The sequence below is a fragment of the Manduca sexta genome, chromosome 28, assembly GCF_014839805.1.
Source record: "Manduca sexta isolate Smith_Timp_Sample1 chromosome 28, JHU_Msex_v1.0, whole genome shotgun sequence".
NCBI classification, from domain to species: domain Eukaryota; kingdom Metazoa; phylum Arthropoda; class Insecta; order Lepidoptera; family Sphingidae; genus Manduca; species Manduca sexta.
The window spans coordinates 10713215-10736053 of NC_051142.1; the positions used below are offsets into that span (position 1 = coordinate 10713215).

Here is a 22839-nt window from a genome sequence, read left to right on the forward strand (position 1 = left end):
AGCACATGTAAAGTAAAAAAAACAGAAATCCTAAAATAAACAAAAAAATCTAAGTTATTATTATAATATCCTTAATTGCAATTGATGCAATAACCGTGTCGAGGGATCGAACGGCAATGTCAAGTTTATCAAGTTTGAACTTACATATACTTAGATACCTTCAAACGAGGGTACTGTAGAAACTGGTAGCTACCAATACGTGCAGAACCCTCGGTGCGCGAGTCCATCTCGCACTTGTCCGGTTTTTAAATATTTCTTTGGAAAATCGCCACGATAATAAAGTTAAACTACTAAGTCAAGTCGTTAAAAGTTTTAATTGACTTAATACATTTTAAGGCTGTCGCACTAAAAAGGCGCACTAGTAATGAAGTCAATTATTTTTCGTTTCTTTTGCAGATGTTTTGCGCCATCGAAATATAAATATTTATATTTTATATGAGCACGTTGAGATAAGAAATTATTTTTAAAATTCTGATATTATTACATTGCACAACTAAAAGCCTCAAGCCTTTGTCATAGCACATAAAAATAAAAATATAATGAAATGATGTTGTTTAACTATCAGCTTCATTATAAAACGCGGGCCTGCGGGAGCCTACTCTGCAAATAATTTGTCAGGGAGCTGACGGGAGTTAAATTACAATGCGCACATAAATTCTCATTAGATCAACTTCGAACACGTAAACAATGTACACAATTATACACGCATGTGTATAATTACAGGGTAATGTATGTATCAAGAGTTTTGAATCATAAAGCACACTGCCACAGTAGCTGTTTACACACAATAATCACGAAATGGAATGTTTGCTATTTGTTGAATGTTCTAAATTAGCTGACGAGTCGACAACTAGGAAATATCAAATGAAGTTCGCTTTATTGTGTTACGAACTGGAGGAACGAATAGTGCTGCGTAAGCAAGGGAAACGTTAATTAGCTGAGGATTGTTACTCAACAGACATTTTTATTCTTTCTTATTGATCATATATTTTCATGTATTTTTTAAGCATATTAAAATTAAAATGACCTTATTTCACTTCACTACATACAACACGGTAAAAATCTAAATAAAATATTCCAAAAAAATACACATTGTTATTGGCAAACGACAATACTAATGCCAGTAAAAGCACATCTTACAAGTGTTGTTCCAAGCAAACGCGTTAAGTTAGATTACCTTAACCACATAGCAGAACGGATAGCAGTTAAAACAACAAGTTTCTCAAGTGGACACTACCTCTGAAAGACGCTGCCATGCATTCTACTTGAAATGAATAAATAAAGGGAGAGATTCTAGCGATCTTGAGAATTCCGTAGAGCAATATTGAACATTTTTATGCTGGAGGTTTATGTTCAGCATATTATTGCAAAAAATGTCCTATTTACTCAACCTGATAACCATAAATTCTGGGATCTCAACTTTCGCAGGCACACTGCCATTAAACAACAACGTAATAAATATCGACATAGTTTTACTATCTCCTTTGATCCCATAGAACATAACATAAATATAATGGATTCCAACTTTTAGAAAGCTTGTATAGAAATCAATACACAAATATTATTATCGCGACCCATAACCAATACTTAGACATAACAGGAAGCGTTACTACTTCATATCGTACACGATAAGCTACAACTAAAATTTTAGCGTTAGGTTAAAGATAAGATCACGTTAATTGATTAGATTTTAAATAAAGTTTGCGAGTGTCACACCCTCGTTAGCGCGTCAGTAGATTGTGGTGGGGTTGAAGTCAGGTCGTACCAGATGGGGCCGGCGACAGTTTAAAGGCAATAATTTATTGTTACGAGGCATAACCACATGGGCTGTAAGAGTATTAACAAATCTTTAACTTTCACTGAATTCTTTTTTTAATGTCTTGATGTGAAATGAAGGGTGAAAATTTATTATGTGAAAGTGTAATTATTTTAAAAGCATGATTTTGTTAATAATTTGGAATATATAGATATGATTAAACCATAAATTACCCCCATCTAAAAAAAATATCGCTAATGTGCTAATTGTTTAGCAGATGTGAAATAGAGTGTCGATATTGATAATGCCAATCCCCGAACACGCAATTCCGGCTTTTAGAAGATACATGGTTTTATTAATATAGCATATTTTTACAAGACAAACGTCGTGAGATATCCTCAACTCTGTTCAATGGCAGAACAATTTTATACATACTCAATAAAATAAAAAAATAATAACAGTATAGTAACTATTATATTGGTTTAATAGCGTAATGCATGATCCTTTCAAAGTAGTTAAACAGATTTAATCTTTACTAATGGGTTCAGGTTTAAACGATATTAATCTAATGTACCTTGAAGCTATTTGAGTTAGTTGCCCGATTAATTTATCCACACAGATCATGAGATAATTTTATTATTCCATAGCATTAGTTAAACGTCTCACTACAAGGAAAAAGACCGTGTTTGCCCTTAAGGCAAATTGACCAATCAAAAGCGAAGCAATATATGCTGATCGTGAACTAAAGGAAAGCATTTAAGTATACGAATCAGTTTCCGTACTCTCTTTAGTTATTTTTTTATGTATGGAATAGAACTAGACGGCGCAAAAAGCGCTAGCTCGTCATCATTGAAAGACGTGAGACAATAATCCCACTAGAGACGATGTGAAGCACGGCCAAAGGGGTAGAGATTGAGTAGCGCAGGAGACTACACGGTACACATTACAAAGTCGATATAAAACCAGCAAAAAATAAAGATTTACGATATCTTACATAAGTAAATGTTCAAAACTGTATCAATTTAATCGAAGTATGTTTCAACATAAATGTACCCTAAATTGCCGTTGAGACACTTTTACTTTCACATCAGTAACGTAATTTTCGAAATGATTACTTTACCCAGTAACCTACAGTCATTACTTCATTATTGCTATAATTTCCTTATCAATATGTCGGGACAGCAATGTGGAACTGAAATAACAACCGAAAGTTAATGCAAAACTACTTGAGAAAATATTTGACATAACCCATTAGTGGGGAAGGGTGAAATTTTTCAAAAGGTAACCCGAGATACAAATATTGCCCTAGTTAACCGATATGTTAACGGCCTACATGACAGAAAACAAAAATACTAAGACAAACGTAAATAAACCTAAAAGAGAAGCCCGTAGGAATCGGGTTCTATTGACGCTTCGGCACTGTAACCTATTGCTATTAAAATAAGGTAAAAATGAATAGTCATTTACGGTTACGGTAAGCAACAGTCCTTTTAAGAAATCAATTATGAAATATAAACGATCATTTGCATTGCATTAATTAGTATCAATATTATTATTTATACTTTAGCAAAGGACGGTTAATGTTGCAGCATACTCTTCTTCCTCTACCTGTCCTTATCTAAAACCTAATGTGTGGTCAATGTTACATACTTATAGACGTATGAAGCAGAGATAAGGTAATTTTTCATTACTATCGTTTGCTTGACATCAAACTAAGGGCAATTCCCGAGAAAATCAAGACAGAATAAACGAAACATAGTGTTACCTAACATGCAAATACAACCCAAGATCCTACAGGTCAGTTATCAATAACTATACAAAAAGTGTTTTATTAGTAACTGACAAATTACAAACATCTCTATTCCAGTAAACGGTGTAAAGAGGAAATGCCCGCGAGCGTGGACAGGAAGTGATTCGATGAATTTGCACCGGGCGTTGATTGCTCGCCGCTCCACCGGCGCATAAACAATTCATTTACTATTCCAATAATTTACGCTATAATCATCGGTATATGCAAAATCGTAGCACAATGGAAAATTCATTCTAGAATGGAATTCATTCACCAAGACCATGCCTCTGTCCTGATGTCATCTATAAAATATCGTTGGTCGCAATTTCCATTATACTAATGTAGCATAAAACCATATGGATAAAAAACACTAAATTGAAAATGTTCGCTGGGTGCCCCTGCCCGACTTCTATAGTCTACTGAAGAATCGCGATTATAAACCCAACATACTAGTTGCTACTACTTTAAGTGCTGCTCAACCACTCTAAAACCAAATTAAGCTTCAAAGACGGTGATGATCTTACCGCTGCAGACATTTGCAACCACGTAACCCGACCATAAAACGTTCATACAAGTTTGTTCCATGCAGCTGGAGGTCGTTGACCGATTAATTCACGCGATAGTTCTAGTTACGTTTATCACTATACGTAATAAAGATATGTTGATGTCTTGCTGCTGGCATGTCGCGGTGAGTTATGTCGACTGACATTTGTACATGTTATGATTAGCAGACAAATTCATTTCTCACTCGAGATATCTCCATGTTGCGTATTACACGCTTCTGTGAATGAACATGTGAGTTTGGGTTCATTATTGTAATCACTCGACTTTATCAGCGGCGTCCTTTGATTGTTGTACTTAAGATTTATATGTATATTTATCATAATTGCAATTTAAACTGCAGAATATAAGGATTTATACGTAATAGTAATGTTGTGATGAATTAATTAATCTACAATTCTAGTTAATTATAACAATTTAAATGTATACTCCCGAGCCTAAAGATAGGTCAGAAGTAACGCGCGGTACACGTATAACAAAAGTCATAACCGAAATTTATGTACTCAAATTCGGGTTTTGTCGTCCGAAATTCGTTTGGCTGATGTAATAGCCATTTATCGTCGAATTCAGAACGGAAAAGTCAATTGGAAAGACCTCTCCCGAAACACCAATTTAACTGAGTCAAGCATTGAAAAGTTTTGCTATTAGTTATTGGAAATTGATTGGTCTGTCCTTTCCGATTATTGAGTAGATACGATTGCCGGCCGAGGATTCAGAGTAATAATAGTAAATTGCGTATTATTCATTTTCACAGAGTAATTGTTATAGCTTCTTGGAAAGCTTAAGAATCATTTAATAACTCAGTCTGAACAGAGATCAACTTAGTACTCAATTAATTTTGCAAACTATATTATTATATCCTACGAATAGATTTCCCTTGACGAACTTCAGCAAGACTTATTAGAGCGAAGCAACAGATTACTAACTTAAATTAAACATGGAAAAATAAAACCAACTCACACTACTTCTTATCGTAGAAAATAGAAATATTAATTATACTTATTACTTTAAACATTTACCAATTTGTAATCACATATTATTTTAATATATTACCAATATACCAAAAATGAAAGCACCTTAAAGAAGATTCCATAGCAGTAAAAAACTTCCCACGAGCTTCACACATTTGTTAACTATGCACAACCCTTTACTATAAACAGCATAATATGTAAAGGAAAAGAATGCACAATCCCGGCATAAAAACACACATACAGGTTACGTTGGAAACTGTTGTAAAATGCAGCAGAGGACTCGGTCGCACGCCCCGACTGTTTTATAAAACACAAAGGCGATACTATTTCCATATCTCACGGCGAGGGAACAACGGAGATCTGTATCGATACGAATATATTAACATATAAGAACAACGTTGTATGAACTGCGTTTACTCTGAACCCTGGACGCAGGCGGCAGGCCTAACGTCGTCACTCTAGGCGTGCGTGTCTTGTTCGCACGACGCCCCTTTGCTGTAGTACAATAACACTGCTTTGGTTGCCATCCGAATAATATTCTGCATTCGAACCCCAGAGCGGGAAATCATAATACAGATAAAACTTAAAATTTGAAGAACACATGACTAAGCCTTTCACTACAAGATGACGTAGGTAATATATATTACTAATATGTGAAAATAATAAGTTTCAAATTGGCACGCGTTATTTGCGTAGATCGAGAAATTGAAACATTTTTGCACACGCAACGTATTCGTGATGCTGGCAGTATTATGATCATTAAATGTATTACCTTAATGGCTACTCTTGTATAAAACTTCAGTATAAAAGTATGCAGTAGACGTAATGCAACAAACTGTACACACTACACAGAAATAAACATGCACAAACTAACTTGACTTTTAATAGACTCAACACAAGCGTGTTTTCCAGACAAATTAAGCTACATTCTTTTCCGCGAGATATAAAAAATGTATGCATATTAATTTCACGTACGGTGTATACGTTTAATTCCGTAGATCGTTGCACGTAAAACTGTAGAAACATCTGTACAAACCATGAGGTCAATAGTTTTAGTATTGTTTACGAATATTTCTTTTGATTTCGGTGTCGAAGCAGTATTTGGGTTTACAAAAAAATACATTAAATGATGTATGATCCTAACATATTATCATAAAATTTTAACAAGTCGATATTGAAGTAAAACTAGTATGGGGGATGTTTTTTAGAGCAACAGAAGTCAAAACAACAGTTTTACGATTTTTTTATTTTTACCAGCATCACGCAAAAACTACTGCATGGAATTGAATGCCGTTTTCACCAATGTATACCTACTATTAGAGGTCTGACTTAAAATATAGGCTCCAATTTATTCCGGAAAAATATAAGAGGGACTTTTATCTTGAACGGTGATCAAAACTATATTATATATTATATTATTATATATTTATTGATTAAACACTTAAATCTCTCCGAGAATTTGACCACATCGTCTATAAGGGCTTGAGGTTACTTTATTATCCCTAAAACACTTTGTTACGAGGACAGAGCCGCGCTCAGAAGCTAGTAAGTAATAAAAGTAGGTAATTGGTAACATTATACGGCCCAAGATAACGAGTATGATAACACACGGATTAAATCACCTGCTGACACTTGACATATTGGCATCATTATCTGCTTAGATCAAGATTACAAAGTGACGTGTAGCAAACAACGCAAGATTTTCCTAAATATGAATCTGAAATTATTTTTTATATGTAACAACATTTGCATTAAGAAAACAATTAGTGCTTATAAAACCCGCCTAATGCTTTCCGTGAATCCATCACATGTATACATAATAACTTTATTCGCTCCAAATAACAGTGTTGAGAATGTTCTACCGCATCAACAGGCTCATAAACACCGCTGACGAAACATTAGATAGAATATTACTACACAAAAAATATCTTAACAGCACGTCCATCACTGGATCACAGCAGGAAAATACTTTGGTCTTACTAGTCAATTTAGTCCTAATACGTTAACTCAGCCAATTACCAACTAATCGAGAAGTCACCACTAAATAAAGACTTCTAAGCGTTTGGCGTAACGTCCTGGCCAACATGAATAGACGCGTCGGCTAATTTGTGTTAATTTACGATGGAACGATAACCGCTCACCGCTCACCGGACAGATACGGACCATAAGATAGATGTGGTTCCAGATAGGCGAATCAAGACGAGAGCGAACTCGTTAAAACCGCCTCAGCCGACACAATTGGACACCGACGAGTGTGACAGACTTTAGATTAATACTGATGGAACTATTAATCGGAATGAGTCCGCGAGTATTCGTTCCGAGATCAGATCAAGCTTTGCAAAGAGACAGATTAAGGACTCGAATGACAAATGAACGTTAAGTCACTCGGAAGACATTTCGATCTAATATCAAACATGCAGCGCCATAATCGGCAGGCACTCGTGCTGAACAAATTAACTTTATTGCCTGCACAATTGGAGTAAGCCGAATATAGCCCCCCGCTCCACATCGACGGATAGCGTATATTAATTAAACTACATATTTAATCAATTTTTCACATAAAAAATAATTAAGTAAACTTAGTAAATAATCGTTTTTTTTTTGCAAATAAAAAACAACCTCACATTAGTAATGCATTTTGCAACTTCAATCTAACTAGTGCCACAGCGTCTATTAGGAAGTCAGACTTTAATCTATTTTTTTGCCGTTCTCTAAATTGACAACGTCCGACAATCTAATGTATACAATTTAACGCAGCAACGTAACTATTCCGTTCGCCTTAATACAAACACTCATACACAGAGACCACGAAATACAGACTATCATTATCATGCTTTATTTATGGGCCATACGAGACATAAATTATACGAACCATGAGAGATAACAATCTCGCTCACTCCTTATTAAGTCAAAAAACGTTTCCCCATCATTTGTCTTGAACACATGGACTATTTAAAGGCTTAAGTTTGGCCAAGTGTCGCGCGACATTAGTACACAGTGAACAATAGAAGCTAATCTATGTCGTTTTAAGATACAACTTCTCATATAGGGGAATAGGGCGACCCGTAGCTCCTCTCGTTGTCCACTTGGGAGGTCTATGGGACCAGGCTATCGAATTAATAGCTTACAAGCCAACAAACGCCACCTTTGCCCCTGTGAGAATATTCTAACGACTTTCTAAGAGCATTAAGATCAAGCATTAAGTGCCGTGTCCATAATTCCGGGCGTCGCCGCGGCGTTGTTGACACAGCTATGCATAAAATCAATTACGGAACGATGACTTTTCGGCTTTGTTTTCTTATTGCCTACACGAGAAGAGATTAAGCGTAATGTTTAAAATATTCAATGTGGTATGTTTGAACAGAGAACATGCGCCGAGACATATTCGTCACGAGAGTAAATTTAAATTATGCTTTGTGGTGATGATACATTTTGTTTACTGTGGCTGACATAGATACGATACTCAACCTACAATTTTATAAAATTATTACTTAAAAATTACATCAAATAATGTTTGAGTCACGCAATTAATAGGATGACAGAATACATTTTATATATAGTTCAGACAAATTTTGCTATTCAGTCTGCGACAAAACGAACGGAACGATTTTCTGGCAGTAAAGCAACTTGCCGACCTGTAAGACACAAGGCGCTTTTTATTCTAGAGAAATGGACGGTACTCAAGTTGACCTATAAACTTTATCACGCGGACTGCGGCTGCTTAGGTAACGTAATTTATATAAAGAAAATACAAACCGCTATACCTAAAGTAGAAACAATATTATTCTTGGAATAGAATACGATAGTCAAAGACGTTAGATATTTATTGTTTTATGTAAGTACCTACATAACAAGCTAGCTGGAGGCGTCGGACTCTTGTTTAATTTTGTTTCCCGGTTTTCTTTTGGCACAGTGTATATGTATTTTAATTAATATCTACAATAAATATTTCCTCCCTCATATTTTAAATCTACATTTCGCCAATTTAATGCTGTCAAAATAACAATTTTATTACACTGTAAAAATGGTTAACGTGTGTTTTATTACGCTAATTTACATAATATTATAATTTAGTTCAATTTCGTTTTACAATGTTTATTAAATTATGAAACCAACATCTTGCTCTTAAATGTAACATATTATTAATTTTGACAATGAAATGAAATTTTCATGTAAGTACCGCGTCATAACTATATCGTAAAATATGAACCTTGCGTATGTTTTGTAAGTATTGTGTACTCCTTTGTGATTTTAGTACTTTATATTAAAAAATAAGAAATGTGTGTACTGCTGAAGAAATGACATGACGTTTGCATTTTTTTTATCCTATTTGTGCTATAGTAAGAGTCTTTCCACATAGTGTTTTATACATATACGAACTGAAGACGCACGTTTTTTATACGCGTCTGCAGCAAACGCAGTTGTTTATAAAAATATGTATCCACACCAACAAACAGCTACATCGCGTTTACTGCTTAGACGCGTAACTATGAAGCGTCGTCAGCTCGTCCGTACGACTCGTAATTAGTTGCCGGTGATTTAATTATAAAAAATAAATAAAGGTAAGATAGGTTCAGTGGCCACTAAGGAATTAAATATACACAGTAAAACTGACTTTCACATTCATAATGATATCAAAAAGAACGGATAGATAGGCCATCAATCTGTTCGCATGCATTAACTTATATTGAATCGATTTAGCATATTCTGGCTTAATTACTACAATACAGTATATAAATAATAATATAAAATAGGTATGCATTGCACAAGCTGGCTTATCCATACAGTTTATTTTTATCCTACTCAGAAATTAGAACATAACTTTCAAAACTTTCCAAAACATAATGAAAATTTTATGTAGGTAGTCACAAACTATTCTTCAATCTAATCGGTGTTCTACTGATTTCATATAACGCTTATTAACCTTGTGACCTTAAATTTTGAGTGCGTTGTGCCATGTCACCATCAAGCAACGCACACAGCTTGATACCGATTTTATAACACTAAAATAAACCGACTCATAAATCCTAATAAAAAATTTAAATCTTTGTAACACATTTAAATACAACACGCGGACTCAGCGTCATACAATATATGGAATACATTACGAAACGTAACTTATTTCACAAAACATGTTGTAAACGTAAATATAATTAGAACTATAACAACGTAAATGCCTCTTCGAATGCGTAATATTCCACGCCTTACAGCCAGATGTGTTCCAATAAATTGAATGAGAGAATGAACTTTTTCAAATAATATATTTTGTCGTATAACAATGCTCGAGCAACGTCCGATGGGCGTGAAGTGGCTCAGCGTATATTTAAATTATGTTTTTTTTTAGAGTTGTCAATAAAAACCCGGTAGTTATTTGAATGATATCAATAGAATGCGTGCCTAATACTGAATAGATGGACCACCACTACACTTGGTTTAATGAACAGACCACGTGATCTGCAATATACAACGACATACAAACACCGTCGAATGACAACACAACGGTTTAGGCGCGACAAAATTGATTTAATCGACACACTACTCGAAATATAACAATTGTTTTTTACGGCACGTTCACTATAATAGTATTCAGATGGCTCGAACATTTCGTTGAATGCTAATGCGATGGCGGTGACTTGAAACTTATTTTTATTCGATAATAAAGTTTAATATAGTTATGTAAGAAATTGAAATTCACTGACTAACGCATATTGAAATTAATATACATTTTTGTTTTGGCAAAAATATTCCGCACGATTACCATAGTATTTAGCAACTGTCATTATAAAACTTATAATAAAGATCGCCATATAAGATAACACAACACCATTCATAGTAGTTTATCGATAAACGCAGTAAGTAATCAAATTTTAACATAGAATTCGTTCCTTGTCTTAATTCAGTTTATTAATGAAGACATTTATATGACAATATTAAATGGACACAGCATATAGAGTGTCCACTTATTACTCTAAAAGAACCTATACCAACCAAGCTTCTTTGAAAAATATTATTTTTGTTACCAGTATAAAGTAACGTATCTCGAGTCTCGTCGAGCTTCAAACATCAAACGAATATTAACCCTTTGATATCGAATCCAATTGTTTTAAAACGCTGTATAGAGCTAGCTGATCAATTCGTTTCCAATAAAGCATTCTAGGCACGTGTCGATGAACGGCCGTATAATCCCCAAGGGCGGCGAACAATAGTCAGGAGAGGCGATTTGCATGACTCAAACTACACCCGAGTGTCTATTTATTTATGAACATTCGGCACATTTGCATGCCCAAAACGGGACGCGGCGACGATGGGCCCAAGGACACGTCGGCAGCGGCGCCGCTGATGTAATCAAATGTTCCTGTTGTTGCGTTACACGGCCACACCGACAATATTGATGGTCATTCATATTCTAATTCGGTGCCTAGATATAATTACATGACATGGATTTATGGCTTTACAGCGTGACACCAGCTCTTTGTCGTCGACGGTCGAGGGTCGGCGTCGACGGGCCGGCGACACTACGCTATTATAATGAGACACGTGTTGCAGTTTACACAGCTTGTCACCACAGTCTGTTTCTCTGCTAGAAAGTTTCACAAAAAAAAATGTTGAATATGTTTTTTCCACCTATTTCAACATAACGGCATTCAAAAAATGTTTATTTACGTGACGTTCATATCTCAACAAAAGTTAGTACTCACTTCCAGCCAGTGGAGTATCGTGAGAAGAGCCATATTTCGTTGCTGTGCGGCCGAAAACAATGGCACCGTTTCCTCGCTCGTTGACAGTTACACGGCCTCTGTAAAAAGGAATCAATGTGTTACAAGTTATGCCACATTGCACAGACGATATAAGTTTCTTCAAATTAATATTTTGTATAAAGGTTTGTGAAAGCGGAGACGTTGCCGGGCGCGATTTAAACGAGAGGGATTTTCATTTCCTCCAACTGGCATGAGTCTTTTGAAAGAGATCGCACTCCTTGCGGAAATTACGAGTGAAATCGGTATCGCTCGCAAGGGCTACCGCATGCCCCAGCTGTCATTGTCCAATATTGAAGGACACAAATAAGGGAATTAAACTATAAATCTCGATGTATTAAAATTTCCATAATTCTTCAATCGCTGTAAAACAATCTATAGGTATTTTGCTATTGAAACTAATCTATGAGAATACATAAAATACTTATCGCAAGATGATATTGATAATTTCAATAGGGTATAAATAGTTTAAAAAAAAATAAGTCAAATTCTCATTTCATATACTTCAATAATATAATTTACTTGAAATTATTAGGAAACCAATGACTGGTTCTACATAACACATAGATAAAAGAATATAAAAGCAACAAGACATATCTACGACAAACACCATCAACGCATGATTGGAAGTCTTATATGGCAACGTTTCCGCTGCACGCAGTAAACCTTCAGTAATAAACAACACTTGTGCGCATTACAGCTGAATAAAGTCCGTGGATTTCAAAGGATATCGATAGGATCACGAATCAAATGAACAGAACATCCTCGGTGCGCAAGTGGCGAGATAAAATTTCCAATACTGTGGATTTTATATGTAAATAAGCGCGCCAAGAAAGATATTGCGCAAATAATGGCGAACGCGCGGCTGTACTCTCGACTATCTCCACTGTCGGATATATCTTGGGGTCATTCATTACCAACCTATCTTGGCCCATTATGGTAAAGCTTATACGAGACGTGTGTGGAGATATGTCTGCCCGGACGGATATACGACATGCATACTGTATGTATAATTGGCTTAAACACAAGGTAGAGCTTGTGAAGCTTGCTATCCTTACTATGGAAATAGTATCGACGGAGAAGTAAAGGTTGGACCACAAAGTAATTAGAGGGGTCCATGAATCTTGTGGAGTTTCTGAACTACAGTTGGTAGGTGTCCTCTATTCTGTGTTGTCTTAACAAACTTAACATGGCCTCTAATACCCGTATAGATTGTTGAACTCTAGGATATTAAAGTAACAGTCATTGACCGAACAATTAAAAATCGTATTTACATTATAAATTCGAGCATAAAGTCGCTGAATGGAAATTTCCAGGTACTTGGTTACTAAGAATAAAAAGAGTAACAAAAACCTCGTCTTGTAAATTAGCTGCTTGCTACCATTATTATTTTAACTGAAAAACTAAAAGCACTTACCTACTAGCGCACTAAAAAAAGGTAGAAGAAAGCTTAAATTCTGAAATCGTGTCGTATATGTAAAAAACGAAAGCAGTCTTCTCACGAGGATACTAACAGCACAAAGAGTAAATAGTTGCAGAAAAAATATTACTGAATGATTTATAAGTTGCCCTTCCTTACACCGCAAACGAAATTACTAGAATTTTTTAACAACTCTGTACAGATCTATCTGCATTGTAACTGCTGGCTTGATTTCAATATAAAATATGTTTGCGTATTCTCTAAAAAACAAAACGACTAAAATGTCGACCAGTTCGTTTGTATGACATATAAATTCATAATGTTTTCATTCTCATTCCTAAATTTTAACGGGGTTTTTAGCTGTCGTAATAATTAGTAAATGCTAATACTGTTAAAGAGGATCGATACAAAATATGTACCGAGATGCCTATCAGTTCTATAAAATTACGACACAACAGATTCCGAGTATCACTCACCGCACCATAAATGAATACCTTTTTTAATCTGATCTCCATAAGTCAGTCTTACGCGTGCACGTTCGCTTCATATATTTTTTCACCGTTCATCCACACCTCTACCATAAATTGTTGATAACGGTACTATATAAAAACAGACTGCATTTCGCTTTTGTTTGCCACTTCGTAAGAACGGAGTTCTTTTTGATCGTAGCCCAAGATATGATATACGAACTATTGACTATTTTTTATTGACAGCCGTTGGGCTAGTTGTTGCAGCATATATCTTACAAATGAAGATGATATCTAAAATTACGGTTACCTTAAGACTATTACGAAAAAACATTTATAATAATCTGGTACGTTAAAGAAACTAAACAGAAGATCCAATTTTATGTGAACAAAGGAATTCAAATTCCACAGGAGGGCGTTACCGGGATTAAATGTATCCTGTTTAAATAAGAATGCCTATTTTGGTGCCAAATTTCATTCAGCAGTGTAGTCATAGGTAATTGACATTACATATTGAACGTAATATCGTCCAACGAAAGACATAGCGTCGAATCGCTTGACGAACGCCACGATTATACTGGCCAGTCTTACTAGTTTAGATTTGAAACCATTGAAGCTATCCGTTGCTTAGATGATTGTAGGTAAATTTTTATGTTCTTTGATTAGATTTCGTAAATTGTGAGTGACATCGGCAGACAAATTAAATTGGAATTTCTAAGTAATCTTAATCCGTATTCTCTTTTGGTTTGGAAAGTTATTGTATTATTGCCATATATCCTTATTAAATGAGCGGTTAATTAGTTTCCAATATTTTTGGTTGGCATAATTTATGAAGTCACCTCTTCAAGCTCCATATTATAAATATAAAGACTCCGAAATAGGAATTCGAAGCACGTGCTAAATGCTAATGTATTAATTCTAATGTGCTTAGTCACTGGCTCATTGAACATTTCTGCTATGATTGTGTTTCTCGTGAATCACATTTACAACTTATTTATCCATTGATTCAACTAATACAATCTAGACACGTGCTGTACATAGATTTTTTTTAATAAACGTTTCAAATATTGTTACTTACCCTTATAATTTCATCTACCCATTATTATGCAAATGAAATAGGCACAAAAAATGCAAACTATGTTTATCAAAACAACTATGCTATACGACTTATTTATAATGCGTTTTCATTATAAATTCTTTGTTACAAACAAAAAAGTCTGCGTAAGGTATCTAGATTTCGTTGATCCGAAATAGCATACGAAATTACTGTTTACAAAAACTCAATATCCATATTATTAACATAATCTTAAACGACTTTTCAAATAAATGGATATCATAAAAATTATAATAAACTAGTGCCAGCATATACACCACAGCTCGGGTGCTTTTGGCCTGGAACATCTGGTATATGATTTTTTTTCTAAAAAAATAGCACCCATTCAAGCTTTCTCAGGCAAGTTGTACAATGTAAATAAAACGTTCCTCGTGCCTATAAAATATTTATCACCACTAGTATTTCTGCCACTATTGTTACGCGAGCGAAGGTCTCTTTTACAACGTGGAAAACATTTACACCCACTATCATAATTAAAGTTGTAGGTTCATACATAAAAGACGTGTACGGCACCCCTTTACCGTCACTGCGGAGAAAATTAAAATTTACTCCACAAAGAAAAAGGCAATTTTGCATAATGACTGTTTTAAATCCCAGGGTATTATTAAAACTGAGATTATTTCTGTAAAGGATGCTTGTATTAGTGCAGTTGTGTTTAATTTGATTAGTTGCCTTATAACTACATGAATGATTGTAACTTGTACTGTGTACAATGCACATATTTCATAGTAGTGTAGTTTATAGACAGGCCTTAAGAAAGCGAAATATTTTCTTTTTTTAAGATAAAAGAAATTTATAATGTAATTTAATTTTTCCTGGTTATCGTACGTTATTACCATTATGCAATAAATATATAAAAGTAATATTTAAATAAAGCATTATTTTTGTGTAGAAAATATGTGCAATACGGTAAAGAATTCAGTTTAAAGCTCGAGTATAATCAACTGAATGAACGAGCATACAAATTAATTTCTGCTGTCGTTTTTATTTTCACCTTCACTTCACCGCCTCTTGAGAATCCGGGTAACGTTTCTACACGTTCCATTAATTCGCATCATTCAATCTACCAGCTTCGCTTATATAGAATTTAAATGTTACTGCTAGCTTTTTCATTTCGAATTTTAAAACTGATTAAATGGAATTCTTTAGATTAACAAAACCCTTAAGAAAGCTTCATTTGCAAGTAGGTGAATAAATAATATGTGAAAATTAATTTAATAAAAATGTCAACAAATTTCAACATACGGACTAATAACAGACTAATCTTTTTACGCATGGGGCTCACTTTCATAAAACCATCGCGGCCCTACAATTTCCAACGGTAAAATTCATAAGCCAACTTTATCATGTTCCCCTTTGTCTTGGCCCGACTTATCTTTTTCAGCGGCTTTATCTAAGCCCTTGCAATGGCCGGCTTTGGGGCTCCATTTTGTTCGTTGATGAGCAAGGGGCATTAACGCCCCTTCACAATTCATTATTACACTACAAAGTGATTGTATAACGTTTAAAAATATAGCTATTTCAATTATGGGGATACAAGCGTAGGTATGTTCAGTGGGGTTGAAATAATTTTGTCAACAATATGCATTTTTGTGTAATTACTAGTTGTTGCTCACAGATTTGCCCGCGTGCAAAAGCTTGTCTGCTACTAAAGTCCTTAAATCACTGAAGCGATTTATAGCGTCTGAACCTATGACGTCTGCGTAATCAATTTACCAAAAAATTGAAATACTTGTCGCGGGAGCAAATTACCGGGCTAAATATAGCGTATATGTTAATTCACTCCACGCGGTTTCTGAATTAACATCTAACAAACATTGAAAAATTTTCACACACATTCGTACTTAAGATTAATAAGAAGTAATAAATATGATGACCGTAAAAAGGTCCACTAAAAGTTTATCATTATAATATATCAATGGAGACTAAGCATTGTTGCAACGTGAAAGGGATCAGAAGATTTTTTAATTCCTTAAATTTGAAATTGCAGACATAACTTCCGATACTTTTTGCAAGGCTCAGAGTGATTTACTACAATTCGTTCTTCTAAAAATCCCTTTTTATTGGCAGTTAGCTTCCGATGCCGTTTGAAGCCGTCCGGAAACTTGCTGTGACGAAACGTAGAAAGTTCCAGTGCCTAATAAAAAAGTTAGAAGTCGGCTTTAAGTCGTCTATTGAGGGGAAGGACGGCCGGATGGATAGCCTAACGGACGCACGGACGGCCGCGCGCTACGACCAATGGAGCCGATAAATCATTATTGTCAAGGTTCTAGACGTGCCAAAAATAAAACTAGCGCTTTCATTTGTGTTTATCGAGATTAGTGATTACACAAATAACTCTTGCCTGTATAAGTGTACTTAAAAGATGAAACCTACTATACAAATTAAGTTAGTAAATTAAACATTTGTTACTTATTATAATTAGGTCCTTTTTGCGCAAAATTGTATGCCTCTACCAACCCGGGCTGTGCGTTTTCGGTCACATAGTCTTAATAATTTCATTCAGCATATTTAATATACAATGACAGCGATGTAGAAAGATATTTCTTAAAAGACTCAAACACAAAATTGTTTATGTACCACCTACCTCGAACGGGGCGGAAATGCATCGCAGATTAACGTGGGTGATCCATAAAATCATGTTTTTTTTTATTAAGTCTTAAGCATATTTACACGTGATAACCCCGACTACGTAGCTGTGAGAAAAAAGGGCCGTTACAACAAACACCTTTGTGCTAAACCATTATTTTATTATTAAGCGTCAGAACAAATATTTTTTGTTCCACCCCTCCACATTACTTCAGTCCTTTTTGTACCAAAAGGGGAACTAGTGTTTGCACACGTTAATGTTTGCACACATTTTATTATATTGGCTTAAAAAAAAAATCGAGGCATTTTTTTAGAGTCTAATAACATATTTGCGAAGTTAATTTTATAATCCCAACAGTAGGTATAGACATGGTTATACAATTTAATTTTAGACGAAACCTTGTCTCAGAACTTCGTTCATATTATATGCGCAGGTATTTAGAATATAAAGCTGGTCCGACGCAAGTTTGTTGGATGGATTTAATAATGCCTGGTTCAGAGTCGCAATTAATAGTTAGCGTTAGGCAAGCATTAGTTAATACTTTGTATCATAGATACAGTCAGTAACAAGAAGCTATGCAACATGTTAATATGAGCAGGTAATTATCCAAGGCAAGTAATATTAAAGCAACGTAGGTATTTAAACCTTCCTTTTATTATGTAAAACCTTCTCACTGAAATCGTATTCTAGGCATTGACCTAACAAGTTACAAGTATTGACTTGTATTCTTATTTGTGTAAGTATATTGTAATTCCTTTTCGCTTTCGTCCCACGATATTTTGCAACACTAGCTATGTAACATGTCAGGGTTGACACTGTACAATTAGACTGACTATTAATAGTGTAACCTCTTAAAGTCACAACCTCTTAAAATAAAAGACAATTCCTATTTGTTAAATTTTACCCCTAACAATTAAAATAATAAATTAATTTGTTACATGTTAGAGCTGATTATAAATGACAGCTTTTATTTTTAGTTATTTGCGGCACTCTACAATTTATAAATTTCTAACCAATATAATTTAGAGCAAAAAAATACTCACAACGATATACCTATTACCCGTTAACACGATTATAATTTTTTCTTTCTGCGCAAGATATTTTTATTAATCCATAAATCGATATTAGAAGAAGCAACCCTATTTACAATGAACACAAAACGTAAAGTTTAGAATTCGAAACGTATTCCATTCGCAATTCGTTAAACTAAATGCACAGAATGAGAAAACTAAACGTGCACGGAGTTCGTGTACGTCGTTGGATTCAATTAATCAATTATTGTGTGCAAGCACGTTCTCATACGTGGCGAGCGGGTACCATGACCCATCAACCATACATTACCTATATGAAATCCCGCAAACGTTAATCAGCGGTGATTATATGCTAAATGCGGTGACCGGACAACCGTCTAATGATCAATTTGTTAACGTCAAATGAAGTTATTACTTAGATAAAGACGTCATCTGCTAAATTTAATGCCGGTAAAACAGTTTTGGGTCGTTAGTCTTTTGTAGGTTTTCTCTTGTAAGGGTTTGTCGAGATGAGTCAGACGTATATATTACGCTCTAATACGGGTTGACAGACTTAATATATTTTTAATATTTTAACTTATGGCGGACTCTCGAGTACCTACACAGGTTTTAGCAGATAAGCAGTCATTAAAGCTAACAATACCTAAATTACTATGAATATATTCGTTCCAAGTGAAAAGATGTACCCTTTAGCATGGAACCGCACTACTGACCTTGGTTTCGGCAATCCATCGTACTTCCCGCTAGACTGTGTGGACTTTTAATCCTGATTAATACAAGAACACTTTCTCACTTGACAGCGTAGAGGAAGGTAACATAAAACTCGCTTTCGAGGTCGATCACGCGATACTCGCTTCCCCGTGTCCTTACAAGAAACAAACATGGTGAAATATTTTCTTCAATAAATCAGGTATCAAGGCAGAGATCGGTCTATGGTCCTGCGACAGTCTGACAACGAAACTCAAAAATTAAGCCACCTAATGCTGTAATTTCGATCTCGACTTCCAACGTTAATTAGAATAGCTTGGTGGACTAGATATACATAGATCATAATACGCAATCATTTTAAATTCAGATACATATCAGGTAATATGTATTTAACTCAGTCGCATATGAACCATTAACACAATGACAATGAGAGTACATCTTGAGATTACTATCTGTTATTTAATACGCCTCGTCTGAATTTAAGCGTGAGCTTTTTTCTTAAAAGCCAGTTTTAAAACAGAATTGTAAACTTTAATACGAGTGCACATAAATAAAATGACAATATCTTTCCTATATCTACATCTCACAATACAAAAATCTTCATTTCCATTGTAAGAAAAAACATAAAAGATCTACAATGCGGTGTCCGTTACAAAGGATTTACATATTAACATTGTTCGAAACCGCATCTCAATATTGTAGAACCGACGATGGCTGCCGAAACTGGGAGAGCGTTAAAATATTTACATTGCGGTTGAAAACACGCGGCCTCGTTTCGAATCCACCCGGTGCCTTGGAAACTAACACAAGTATCGTGTAATATGCTCACACGCTATTGGTATGTAACAGTGGTTACAATATTTTCCAGAATATTCGCTTGTCCCAGATGGTTATTACACCACCACTTACATGATATAGATGTAGGATATTAAAAACCAGCTGACGGTCGATCGCTATTGTTTTTTTTTCATAAATGAGACAGGCAAGCAATAGGGAAGCGCCCTGCTGAGTCACACGGATGATTATTTTACTATCAAAATTCATATTTTACTACAATAATAGAGTGCAAATATGCATCTGAATATTTTGAAGATTGGACACAATTATAGTTTGTCAACGTTTATTACCCACATAAAACATAGTAATATGTAGTAGAGTCCCTGTGCTGGTCGTTTGCCAATTTTGTCTATAGCAACACTAGGCAATGGGACGGCATTAGGCCGACTAAATTAAGGTAGTGTGATTGGTCATAGAAAACAGTAGTTAAATAATATTAAACTTTACTGTTTTGTAGGCGAGAATGCCGTAGGTGTAAACTTCATTCCGCTCCGTTAAGATATGCAACGCACCCACATTCCTCATTCATTGGGGATGTTTACGGACAGCCGTGATCTCTAACCATCAGACATCAGAAATCAATAAAGGAAGATATTTCCTGTAAAAAAAACAATTAACGCATTCAATTATCAAACAATGTGCATCCAATTTTTCATGCAAAAAATGTTAACAAGCCAAATAAGTTACGTTGCCAACTGCCAAATTGTATCAACAATGCCGTATGCAAACAAGCTTCTGATGGATTTGTAAACAGCCGGCACGATCGTTACGTGCACACGCTATTTATAAAACAATATTTCCATTCATCAAAACACAAAGCAGACAATAAATGAATCATTACACGAAACGCCGGCTTCGGCATCGTAAAATTTTAAGGTTAGAATTTTATACCCAAAAACTCGCAAAAAATATAGGCGTGGGATTATAAAATTCATTTGAAACACATGCTACAACTGTCAAATCTCATCCAATGTAAAAAAATAGACATCGTAATTTCAAAAGGGTCTCGTAGCTTTAATAACAGTCGCATGAGCAGCAATTTATAAATGGTTCCCTCAAATGTTAGTAAAATATTACTATGGAAGACACATGTTTAATTTCTTAACAGCGGTTAAATTATTGTAAAGTATTTAGTTTTTTAGTCATAATAAAGTTATAAAAATATTATTCTTCATTTGCACACGATCGTGTTAAATTTTGCCAACCTGATACGACATACAACATGGCGATAATTTCCCTTTAATGAGCGCAACGGTTTACTTAACACCCTTTAGACTAAACTGAGGGAGAGAACTATTCAGGCACGTGGGCTGGGAACATAACCACTTTATTCAAAAGAACTGAATGAACTTTATAGCTTATTGAATGAGGCTCCATTGAGCGAGTTGCAAGCTGCGTACGTGAGAGTACGTTAACAAGAACAAACAGTCTTTGTACTTTATCTAGTGACCTATCGACACGCGCATTCGTTTATTCAATTAACAAAATAATTTCGATTATAATTCTGGGGAACGTTCCCGGAGTTATCATAAACGGTGTCAATACACAATATCTTATTAATATAAAAAATATGTATCCACTGTCTCTGACCGCGAAACCAACAAAAAATTGTTAGAATTGTTGAATAGTAAAAGGCGTGTAATAGGAGTTCTGACGTCGTCGTTTTTTACGAAGCACCCACCACGGAAGTTAGAGCTTTGTTATATCTGACGTTCCGCAATGATAGGATTCTTTATTGTTTTGTTTTCCTTCCTCTTGCAGAATGGGAACATTGTTCCTCCATTATGTATCCAGAAAGCCGTAAATGCAAATCGTATTTGCGTCGCCTTTATCTACTTCACTCTCACTATGTATTAGCATTCTGTTGTAAACATATTAACCACGCGCTGTATTCATAACACCTTTTTGCCTTAGAAAACACGTAATGTTTTAACATGTTTCACTAATTATGCCTTCAGTTGCACGATACAATAAACAAAAAACTACTCAAAGACATGATTTCACTAAGTAAAATAATTATGCGCACAATATTTAATAATTAGTATGGTCGATTCTCTTTATTTTAAAGGTATTTTTTTTTACATTTTTACATATACATTTAAAAAAAACATGCATATAAAAATATAAAAAATGTATATAGGAATAGGTGCATACTGCATTATAATTCAATGGTTTGTTTACTGTAAAATATACTTAATTTCTCTTATCTCAGGAAATAAGTAGAGGTTTTTTTAACTCACTATTATGTAATAAATCAATTTGTAATTAAACTAATACTTCTCTGAATGATTTTATTGCTAATAATGATTGGAGACATACTATTAGCGATAAGAAATAACGGAATAAATTCATTTGAATACGATATAGAGATATGAATGCTTAAAAACTCATTCAATTATATAATGTATGCTCAGCTATTTTTTACTAATGTCCTCGATCAAAATACAACATACATAAAATTAAATCGAAGCATAAAACATGAACTAGTCAACTCATACGTGTACGAAAATGATTCTGTACACACATAGCCGAAGGATAGAAACTCCATGAACCCACTTGTCTCAATTTATATTCAAATCGGCCCTTTTACAGAGGAATATCAATGAGATACACTAGGTTGCGAGGGTGCTTACGTTAGTCGCCGGCTCATTTTTAACATTGCCCGCCATTATACTCTTGTAGTAGCAAGCGTGGAATAAATTTCCGATTTCCCTCAACATTATCCGTTTCACATTATATTGAAACAATTTTTTTATACGTTCACTGCAAAGTGACGTCATTAGACCTGATGGTAATTGGCGTACGATCAAATAGAGTGTCGACTAATGAGAGTTGATTAC

At 34.8% G+C, this 22839-nt stretch overlaps 1 protein-coding gene across 1 annotated transcript in view; it reads right to left on the reverse strand.

Annotated features, from left to right (window-relative positions):
* The window catches only part of LOC115445525 (heparan-sulfate 6-O-sulfotransferase 2), a 99125-nt gene that overhangs the window by 47929 nt on the left and 28357 nt on the right, over positions 1-22839 (reverse strand). The window contains exon 3 of the mRNA XM_030171816.2: positions 11776-11873. Within this exon, the coding sequence (XP_030027676.1) occupies positions 11776-11873 (98 nt within the window). The remainder of the gene's footprint in view (positions 1-11775; positions 11874-22839) is intronic.